At 31.7% G+C, this 11723-nt stretch overlaps 1 protein-coding gene across 5 annotated transcripts; it reads left to right on the top strand.

Annotated features, from left to right (window-relative positions):
* Positions 1-712: 712 nt before the first annotated feature.
* LOC139872625 (uncharacterized) lies at positions 713-4480 on the top strand. 5 transcript variants are annotated; one of them, XR_011767116.1, is made up of 6 exons: positions 713-1210; positions 1827-1900; positions 2183-2272; positions 3197-3284; positions 4013-4073; positions 4184-4480. XR_011767116.1 is itself a non-coding variant. In XM_071860536.1 (6 exons), exons 4-6 carry the CDS (start codon positions 2220-2222, stop codon positions 4356-4358), a joined length of 309 nt encoding a protein of 102 aa, XP_071716637.1. In that variant the 5' UTR covers positions 713-872; positions 1136-1210; positions 1827-1900; positions 2183-2219; the 3' UTR covers positions 4359-4480. The 5 variants fall into 5 exon arrangements, 2 of the variants coding, with proteins under 2 accessions (XP_071716637.1, XP_071716636.1); XR_011767117.1 differs by having other exon boundaries at positions 4013-4093; XM_071860536.1 differs by lacking the exon at positions 3197-3284 and having other exon boundaries at positions 713-872; positions 1136-1210; positions 4013-4093.
* The last annotated feature ends 7243 nt before the right edge of the window (positions 4481-11723 follow it).

Here is an 11723-nt window from a genome sequence, read left to right as displayed (position 1 = left end):
GTAAAAGTTATGGAATTTACTATTCATTTACTCATTGTCTTTTAGATATATAGATTGTTTCAATTGGAAAAAATATAAAGTTTGGAGTGGGGTTGTAAAAGTTTTGGAATTTACTATTCATTTACTTATTGTCTTTTAGATATATAGATTGTTTCAATTGGAAAAAATATAAAGTTTGGAGTAGGGTTGTAAAAGTTATGGAATTTACTATTCATTTACTTATTGTCTTTTAGATATATAGATTAATAATATCCTAGGACTCTTTTGCAACTATACTCGTGATTTCAATAAGTAACACACTGACACACAAAAAATCTATACATACTATGAAAAGGCTTATTGCATGACATCATTTCATAATAAAAACTATAGCTTAAAAAAATAATGAGGACACATGTCACATTCTCACCCCATTTGGATGACATCATCCTTTCCTTATTTTTTAAATTAAATAAATCATAATAATTAATTAATCTTATTAAATTAAAATTATAAATAAAATCGGTATTTCAAAAAATAAAAAACAAAATTTAATTATTATAAAAAAAGTAACAGAGAATGCTTCTCTTGGAAACCCCATCACACGCGTGCACGCTTCATTATTTTCGAAAAAAAAAGCCTTATATCATTTAAACCCTAAATCTCTTTTTTGCTCAGTACCTATCTCCTCTCCCAATTACAAAAAACCCTAGAAAATTGAATTATCTCTGAATCCTCTTTCAATTCCTTAGCATATGTTCATTTTAAACATGTCCGCCATTGCACCACCATCGCTTCTTTTGCTTCGAATATCAGATACATTCGGCTTCTCCATCTTCTTCATTCATTTTGAGCTTTTCATCTTCTGGCAGCTTCATCACGAATTCTTTAAGGTAAATCAATCTTTTCCAGATTCAATGAGAAGGTGGGATTATATTGCGATTGTTTTCAGATTCTAACAGGTAATGTTTTCAATTTTATCTTCAACATCGATTTAGGGTTTTTCAATATGAGATTTGCAGCTAGGTTCATAAATTATAAATCTCTTCATAAGTCATTTGTTGAGTTAGGGCTTTGATTTATATAAGGGCTTTTATTTTTCACTTATTTTTAATTAATGTCTGAAAATATTTTGAATTGGTAAATCATGTAACAGAGACAGCAGATCGAGCCATCGCACCATATCTGCACTCACACTATTTTGGATTCCTTCAGATTTTGATCTTGAGTAGTAAGCTTCCATTTTTCCTAATTTTCTTAATTGTTTGATCATATATAGTTAAACATTTGGACTAAATTATGATTCAAAAAACTGACATGTGGGTTAAAACTTGGTACATTGAATTGTGTAACAAATACTATATTATGATATATATTCATTTGATTTGTAACAAGATGAAAATAGGACGCTGAATTCGGAAAGTATTAAGGTTGAAATGAAAAGTCAAACTGTAAAGGTCAAAGGACCATATTTCTTGAAAAGTTATAGTTTTGGATGAGATAGTGAGACAATAAACACTTCAAATGGGGGTAAGTATCCTTTAAATGAGACTAAATAAATATCTGAATATGTAATTATATGTTAGGTTTGTTTATTAAACTGTTTCTTTGACGCATAGATTACAATTCTTAGAATTTGTTTTTTAAAAATATAAAGCTGATATTGGCATTTTGAGATACTAATATTGTGCTAATTTTTTCAATACGCAAATTCGAGTTCTCTTAATGTTTGCAAGAGCATGTATTTTAAAGATTATAGGCTGACCTAAATGATATGTATTTTACTGATATGTACTGCATACCAAATGTTTGATGAAATGCTTCAATGGATCTTTTGATATTTACAGGCCTGGATTGTAAGAGATCGGTTCAATGTGTCATATCCTACAGGGTATGAACTATCTGATACGATACATCTAAGGTGAGTTGTAGATATTTTGTTTTAAGCGTACATGTTATTTTACAAAAGGGTTTTGTTATGAATATTGACTTATTAGCCCTCAACCTGCTGTTTCTGCTTCTAGGTAGTCTTGTGAACTAGATACTCTAATTATTTTTATCTTAATTTAATCAAAATCATTTGCATATCTTATGTTTAATATCTGAATTTTGCAAAGCAACTGGAAGTATATTAGCAATTTAGGAATCTTAGCTAATCTTTTATTGTTAAATGTTCAATCAAGAAAATATATTTTGTGGGCAGGTGGGATGCTGAAGGGCCTTTTAAGCCATTGCATATCATGAATCCTACAAGGCTGGCTTTTATTCGGTCAACTCTTTGCAGACATTTTGGGTATTAATATCATTTCATTTGCCATCTTATTAATAAATCCTATAGGTATTATTTTTTTTCTGGCAAAATGGGTTCGGGTCAAAATGGGTCCAGGTCGAAACGGGTTAGTATTAGATGACCAAACACATGTGAATTAATGGAGTTCAATTTAGTTTTCTACTTTTTACATATTGTATCATCAATCTTCATTTGCACGAGACCACCTAAAAACTCTAGAAACTGCATTACTACTCTGACTTTTTTTGGACTTTTTGTTTTTTTAAAGAGTCATTCGACTATGTGATCTATCTATTTGTGTAGAGTCAAATGCTAACTCTGACTTAGTACACATTACTACTTTATTGGAGTTTTCAATTTTTAGATGAACTTTCTTTTGTTATAATAGTTTTTTTTTTTTTTTTTTTTTTGCGCAAAAAAAATGACTCAAGTGTTTGTGGCACCTGGTGAAAGTTTGTCCTGTCTCATTTTTAAATTTGCCAAGGGAAGTCAGTATTTAAGTTATGTTTCATGCCTACTTATCAAAGTAGTCGAATTTCATCAGAAGTGTAATAGAAGCATTAAGTTAAGCATTGAAAACACAATTCATTTTCAGATTTAAATAGTTACTCTAAAGTATTATGTTGAAACGATGTTAAAATGATGTTTATATTAGTTACAGATGAACGCTTGATTGATGCACGCCAAGTGTTTGCTTAAATGTGTAGGTGAAAGTGTCATTTGATTTTAAGTGTATAGTATTGTTCTTTTTCCTTCCTTGATGTTATCTCCATTTACATGTTTTGATTTAAAATGAAGTATTATAAACAGTTGATTATATTGTGCCTACTTTTAAATGAGTTGAATTGTCACCTCTAGCCATATGAATTATTCCACTTTTCTTTATATGCTAACTGCATAAAAAATTTTTAAATTGTTACATTGTAGCATATAGGAGCAATGACAGGTGTCTTGTGCGCCCTGTGGAACAGAGGGAAGCAATATATGATGTCTTGAATAAGCCAAATGTTGATAAGTAAGCTTTTTACTCCGTTCTTCATATTCATTTTTGTTTAAATATTTCAGGAGCTGTAAAAACATTTAAGTATACAATTGTTGTCATGTCTTATGATACTAATGCTTATATTGACGTGTCTTTATTTTTTTAATGATTTTCACACAACTTGCAACATACACAACTTGCACTAAGATTAAGATTATTTTGGTTCTGAATGTGGTTATCTTATAAGTTGTTTATGTTCTTATATATAAAGCAATGTTTAACTTATCTTTTGCATTTGGTTTTTATATTGTTTCAGTTTAAGATTTAGACATGTAGTTAAAGGGATGTATATATGAGATGTTAAAAGTTCATTTTAAGAGATCAAAAAGTTAGACACTCACATTTTTCTTTGGTATTTAACTGACGCAAAAATGATAAAAGTTCATTTTAATAGTATTTACGGTGTAAGTTATGTTTTAAGTTGTGCAAACATCATCACTTCAATCAAGGGTGTGTGTTACTTTAGTTGTATAATTGTTTTGTATGTGATAATATGTACATAGACACAGACTGTACAAGTATTGACCCTGTTACACTAATAATGTGGTAATGATGGTGATGTTGTATGTTCTAAGTACTAATAAAAGAAATCAATGTTTTGATATTTTAAATAATATGCATTTTATTTTTAATTTGGTTTGTTGCTTTCATTCATTAACTATGTTAGGCTGCTTATCCTCATTTTATGTGGGCTTAAGCAGGTTCTTTCTAATCGCTCTTGGTCGTAAGGGGTTCTCGAATAGAAGATGCGAGTCTATTAAAGTAAGTTGCAGTACAATCATGTAAGTCTGTTAATGTTATTAGTTGATGCAGTCAATTATTTGTTCACAAACTTATATTGATCACTAATTATTTTTATGTCAAATTTGCAGTGAAATTAAGGAAAGGAATAAGAAAATCATGGTTGAAAATAAAGCAAAGAAAGTTAAGGTAGTATGGAAACAAAAAGTCTCATGGAAGGGTGGTAACCTAGCTAAGGCTGGAAAGAAACCTAAGCTCAGAGGTAACTTGATAATGTTCTATTTTGATTTGGGTTTGGTCTTCTGATATATGCTGGATTTTTTTAGTCTGATAAATCAAAGGTGTAAGTTTTGCTTTGTTAGATGATATTGGAAACCACCATGTATATTTTGTTCATTCAATCATTCTTATCGTACTGTTATAATTATAATTATATATTATATATATAGTCTGAAGATAATAAAGAATGAGTTTCATCAACCTAAATATCATTCAAAAAAAAAATTTCTTAAAAATCCCGTGATTCCACGGGTCTTTGCACTAGTAGATATGTTTATATCTTAGACTTTAACACTATTACGAGGGAGGACTCAATACATGTATTATAAATGTTAGTAAAATAGCAGTTGAATGACATACCTTATATGCGGATTAAAATGAAGAACAAAAATCCTCATAACAACGAAGTTTATGAATCAACAACGATGAATTGATGATCATTAGGTATTAGGTATAATAACCTAAACTATGATTAACATAAAATTTATAATATAATACTAATAAACATAAACAACAAAAATAAAAATGTGACTTACCATTAGAAAAAAAAATGGCAGATCTTTGTGGAGTTTGTTGTTAATTATTTGTAGTTCGACAATTTTTAATTTTATAAATGAAGAAATTGAAGAGTTTATGAGTTACGTATATATACTGTTTAGTTATACTTGCTATAACTTGTAATGACTTTATTACTTTCAGTTAATAAATAATAAATGCAAGAAAACATGCAAATGCATATTTATTGCTAAAAATTTAAATTTTATTATAAATAAAAGTAGAATTAATTTTCAATGGTGGAGTTATTATAAATGAAAGGGCTAAATGTGTTACTATGAAGGAAATGATTATATTTATTTAAAAAGTTATACGGAGTACTATTGTAGAGTTCGTTAATAGTTTTTACCATTACTTATTAGACATGTTAGATTATGACTCAGGATTAAATATTCTTTACCATTATTTACTACTTTGTATAGGGTAATTCTCATTTTATTAGACATGTTAAATTATTACTCAGGTTTAAATCTCTTTTAAGATAGGATTTTGTCGCATTTTTTTAGAAATATGAGTGTGTGTTTTGATTGTTCGTGTGCGTGATTGAAAGGGATATGATAGACGATAGAAAATTGTATGTTGAGTTTCTTCTGAATGACATGTCTTGAATACAAACTAAGCGGTGGACACAATTATTTACACATTACCTATATCATGTAATTTATAATATGTTTACAAATAATCTTCTAATCATAAATATGTAGTACCACATAACAACTTTCATGACCAATATATAAGGTATATATACGGAGTATACCATCTTAAAGTTATATAAATTAGTGACAAATTATATCTCTTATACGTATGTGTGTGTATATATATATATATATATATATATATATATATATATATATATATATATATATATATAGCGGTAGGATCAAGAAGGAAGTAACCAATCGGGGAGAAGCGGGGGAAGCAAATTTTTTTTTTTCTTCGTTTTTTGAAAAAACCTTGTTCACGAACATTATAGATGGGATGAAAATATGAACATTTAGTAGAGACACTTTGTGATAAATGTTTTTATTTTGGCGGGAAAACGCTCGAAGAAGTAATATATAACAATTATCGTGTTTTTCGAGCGTATGTTGAGGTTTTAGCTATTGGGGTTTAGATATTAGGGTTTATAGGGTTTAGATATTAGGGTTTAGAAATTTAGGGTTTAGGGTTTAGATTTAGGGTTTAGATTTAGGATTTGGGTTGAGTTTTTAACACGAACGGTTTAGAGTTTAGGGTTTAGGGTTTAGGGTTTGGTGTTTTGGGTTTATGGAATAAACCCAAAACACCAAACCCTAAACCCTAAACCTTAAACTCTAAATCGGGCTAAATTTTACTTCACAAAACATGAAGAAAAAAAACGTTCATATTCTTCACGAACAATATTATCTTGAATGTTATTTTTGTCGATCGTTTTTCTGCCAAAATAATAACATTCATCACGAAGTGTCTCTTCTAAATGTTCATATTTTCGTGTGATCTTGATGCTGAAAAAAAAAATTCCAAAAAAACGAAAAATTTTTTTTTGCTTCCCCCCGCTTCCCCCCGATTGGTTACTTCCCCATTGATCCTGCCCCTATATATATATATATATATATATATATATATATATATATATATATATATATATATATATATATATATATATGGTGAGGATCCAGAGAGAACCAACATTAGGAGAGAACTCACAGACTAAGCTCAATCTGTGTGCAGATCGAGCTCAATCTGTGTGCAGATCGAGCTCAATTTGTGTGCAGATTGACTCAATCTGTGTGCAGATTTAGCTCAATATGTGGGTTCTCTCCCACCCTTAGTTCTCTCTGGATGCTTTCACTATATATATATATATATATATATATATATATATATATATATATATATATATATATATATATATATATATATATATATATATAAGGGGAAGTAACCAATCGAGGGAAGCAGGGGGAAGCAAATTTTTTTTTTCTTTTCGTTTTTTGAAAAATCTTTGTTCACGAACATTATAGATTGGATGAAAATATGAACATTTAATAAAGACACTTTGTGATAAATGTTTTTATTTTGGCGGGAAAAAGCTCGAAGAAATTAATATATAACAATTATCGTGTTTTTCGAGCGTATGTTGAGGTTTTAGGTATTAGGGTTTAGATATTAAGGTTTAGATATTAGGGTCTAGAAATTTAGGGTTTAGGGTTTAGATTTAGGATTTAGATTGAGTTTTTAAAACGAACGGTTTAGTGTTTAGGGTTTAGAGTTTAGGGCTTAGGGTTTAGAGTTTAGGGAATTGATAATCAATACCTCTTAGAGATAAATACTCATATATATATATATATATATATATATATATATATATATATATATATATATATATATATATATATATATATATATATATATATATATATATATATATATATATATATATATATAGGAGAGATTAAAGGATAAACACTAATTTAGGGATAAATAGATAAGTGATTTTGTTTTTATATATAGTTTTAGTTCTACGGCTCCAATTTAAAATATAAAAATATTTCTGGGAATATTATTCATTGTGTAGATTTAGAAACAAAAAGTTTTATTTTATTTATTTTGAAAGCAGCTTATCATACAACCTGATGTATGTTAACTTGTTTTGAGGATTTTTTTTTTTTAAATTTAGCCCGATTTGGAGTTTAGGGTTTAGTGTTTTGGGTTTAGTCCTTAAACCCAAAATCTTAAACCCTAACTCATAAACCCTAAACTCTAACCGTTCGTATCAAAAACTCATTCTAAACCCTAAATCTAATTTCTAAACCCTGATTACTAAACCCTAAACACTGTTTTTCATTAATCAAAAGTCATTTTTTCTCTTTTTTTTTGTTATCATACATCTGGTATATGAACAGCTGTTAACATACATCAGATGTATGTTAACAAGCCAGTTAAAAAAAAATTTATTTTTTTCTTAATCTACACAATGAAAATTGACATCAGAATTTTTTTTTTAAAAAACAAAATCAAAGATGTAGAACTAAAGATATATAAATCACAAAATCATTTATCCTCAAGACCCCACCTCTTAGCTCTGGATCTTTTCCATATATATATATATATATATATATATATATATATATATATATATATATATATATATATATATATATATATATATATATATATATATATATATATAGTCAAAAGTTCAAACGAGAACCAAAAAAATGGCGAGAATTGCGATAACTATTAAATTACAAGGATTTTTCACATGTAAATAAGTTGAATCACATATAAATTTTGATGGAGAGTAAGATTTAACAAAAGAAGTTTGAAAAAACTTATAATTTAACTATATAATCCAATATATAATTTCTCGTTCACATGTGCAGATGTGTTTGTAAACATGTGAACATCTATATCTTTATATAAAAGAGAGATTAAAACAGCTTAGTTGTCATTATGGCCTTAATTAGAGGTTATTATGCCAAGTGTATAATCCATATGTCTCATCCACAATATTTATGATTTTGAAATTTGATTAGTTTAATTAATTAGTAGGAAAAATATGTTTAGTTTGGAAATGCAATTAATTAAATTTAATTAAATACAATCAAATAAAAAGCTTTTACCCTTTTCGTTACATCCGAAAGCTTTTACCCTTTTCGTTACAATCAAATTTAATTAAATGCCTTTTGGTCTTAAGAATGCACCGGCGGCATTCATGGATCTTATGAACCGAGTGTGCCAACCTATGTTGGACAAGTCGGTAATTGTGTTCATTGACGATATACTTGTCTATTTAAAGAGTATGAAGGAACAAGAACATCATTTGCGAAGTGCGTTAAAGATATTGTGGAAGGAGAAGCTGTATGCTAAATTCTCCAAATGTGAATTTTGGCTAAGGGAGGTTCAATTCCTTGGCCACATTGTGAACAAAGACAGTATTCAAGTAGATCCGGGGAAGATAGAAACAGTGAAGAGTTGGGGACGACCGACTACGCCTACGGAAATCCGAAGTTTTCTCGGATTGGCTGGTTATTATCGTCGGTTTATCCAAGACTTTTCTAAGATTGCTTCTCCATTGATGAAGTTAACAAGGAAGAACGCGAAATTTAATTGGGAGAACGAGCAAGAAATTGCTTTTCAATTGTTAAAAGAAAAGTTATGTCAAGCTCCGGTGTTAGTGTTGCCGGAAGGAGTAGAAGACATGACGGTTTATTGTGACGCGTCTTTAAATGGGCTCGGGTGTGTTCTAATGCAAAGAGGTAAAGTCATCGCGTATGCCTCCCGACAATTAAAGGAACACGAAACGAGATATCCGACTCATGATCTTGAGTTGGCAGCGGTTGTACATGCGTTGAAAATTTGGCGCCATTACTTGTATGGTGTCAAGTGTACGATTTATTCGGATCACAAGAGTTTGAAACACCTTTTTGATCAAAGAGATTTGAATTATCGTCAACGTAGATGGATGGATGTGGTAAAAGATTATGATTGTGAAATACTTTATCATCCGAGTAAGGCGAATGTGGTCGCGGATGCGTTAAGTCGAAAGAGTCAACATCCGGTGATACGAGTAGGATCGTTACACATGATTATTACTAACGATTTTCTTGTAAAGCTTGGCGAGACTCAAATCGAAGCTTTTTTTAACAATAAGCATGAGGAACGAATCGTGGGACAAACGGAGTTTATTACCTTAGGTCCGCATGGTTTGTTATCTTTTCAAGGAAGAGCGTGGGTGCCTAAGATGGGTGATTACCGGCGGGTACTACTTGATGAAGCACATAAGTCAAGGTATTCCATTCATCCGGGCGCGACGAAAATGTATCATGACTTGAAGAAGGATTATTGGTGGTCGGGCATGAAACGCGATGTTGTAAAGTATGTTGAACAATGTGTTACATGTTTGCAAGTTAAGGTCGAGCACCAAAAGCCGTATGGTAAGTTGCAACCGTTAGAAATTCCAAAATGGAAATGGGAGCACATTACCATGGATTTCATTACAAAGTTACCTAAGATGGCAAGAACCCAATTTGATACGATTTGGGTGATAGTGGACCGATTGACGAAAAGTGCTTTGTTTCTTCCCATTCAGGAAGCGATATCGTCGGAAACTTTGGCTAAGTTGTTTATCAAGGAGGTGATAGAAAGACACGGGGTTTCTATATCTATTATTTCGGATCGAGATACTCGTTTCACATCTCGGTTTTGGGAAAAGTTTCATGAAGATATGGGCACACAATTGAAATTGAGCACGGCGTATCATCCTCAAACGGACGGTCAAACTGAACGTACGAATCAAACTCTGGAGGATATGTTACGGGCGTGCATTATTGATTTCGGTGGTAGTTGGGATGAGCACTTGCCTTTGGTGGAATTCTCGTACAATAATAGTTATCATACTAGTATCGGGATGCCACCATATGAGATGCTTTATGGGCGTAGGTGTCGAACCCCGATTTGTTGGGGCGAAGTGGGTCAAGGGGAAATTGGGAGTACCGATTTGGTTTTAGAGACGAATATCAAGATTGATATGATTCGGGCTCATTTGAAAAAGGCTCAAGATAGACAAAAGTCGTATGCCGACAAACGTAGGCGAATGATCGAATTCCAAGAAGGTGACATGGTGATGCTTAAGGTTTCTCCATGGAAAGGTATTATTCGGTTTCAAAAACGGAGAATATTAGCTCCTCGGTTTATTGGCCCATTTAAAGTTTTAGCTCGTGTTGGCGAAGTTGCATATCGTTTGGAATTACCCGAAGAACTTGCGGGGATCCATAATACATTTCATGTTTCCCATCTCCGTAAGTGTCTTGCGGATGATTCTTCGTGGGTATCATTAGACGAAATTGAGCTAAACAACAAGTTAGAGTATATTGAGGAGCCGGTTGCTATACTTGACGAAAAAGTGAACAGATTGAGAAATAAAGAGGTGAGAACTTTTAAAGTTCAATGGCGTCGTAGTATAGGTTCCGAGTTTACTTGGGAGCCCGAAGAGTTTGTTCTTGTGTATCTTCCTGCTTGTCATGCGGATTGGATTGCGAGGTCGCAATCCGGTTCAAGTGGGGGAGAGTTGTAAGATCCTATTTTCCAGTTATGTTGGATGCCGTCCAACAGGGTGGGACACCGTCCCAGTGTGAAGGACTGGACGCCGTCCAGTATTCTGGACGCCGTCCAGATGACCTGACGAGCCAGCTTTTGTGTTTTTGATATTTAAAAGGGGTAACTTGGTAATTTCACATTGTGGACGACTTTAAGGCCCTAGATCAGTTTGTAGAGCCTCATTTACTCCATTTACAACCACCAAACCTCTTCCACTTAAATTCTAGAGAGAGAGAGAGTGATTCAAGTGTGAGAAAGCTCAAATCGAAGTGGAAGAAGCTTGTTTCGGGTTAGAGCTCGAGCATTAAAGTTGTTCATCTCCTCACTAGCTACATTTTGATTATAGTGGTAAGTCTTAACCTTGATTTCCTTACTATTAATTGTTTAAGGGTTAGGGTTAGGGTTTGGGTTAGTGATGAGTATAAAACCCATTTGTTAGTGATTTGGGGATTTTTGGGTGAGTTTGGGTCATGAAGACTCAAAGGATGACTAACCTAGGGTTTTGAAATGCTAAATGTGTTTATGAGTCTTAAATTGGTTAGTTAACTACTAGCACACCTAAATGTTATGTAAGTGGGTGTTATTTGGGTATGTGGTGACCCGAATGGGTGTGGAAACCTCGAATGGGTAAAACGGATCTTTGATGACCTAAGTTATCTTGTTAGGGTGAAATACGATAACATTGTGATTATATGGGTATTAAGACCATAAATGACTAGAGATAGGGATTTGGTGAAGTTGACCCATTATTAGGGT

Source organism: Rutidosis leptorrhynchoides, chromosome 10, assembly GCF_046630445.1.
Source record: "Rutidosis leptorrhynchoides isolate AG116_Rl617_1_P2 chromosome 10, CSIRO_AGI_Rlap_v1, whole genome shotgun sequence".
NCBI lineage: Eukaryota > Viridiplantae > Streptophyta > Magnoliopsida > Asterales > Asteraceae > Rutidosis > Rutidosis leptorrhynchoides.
Note: the sequence above shows the minus strand (reverse complement) of the source record. Positions and strands in the feature narration are given on the sequence as shown.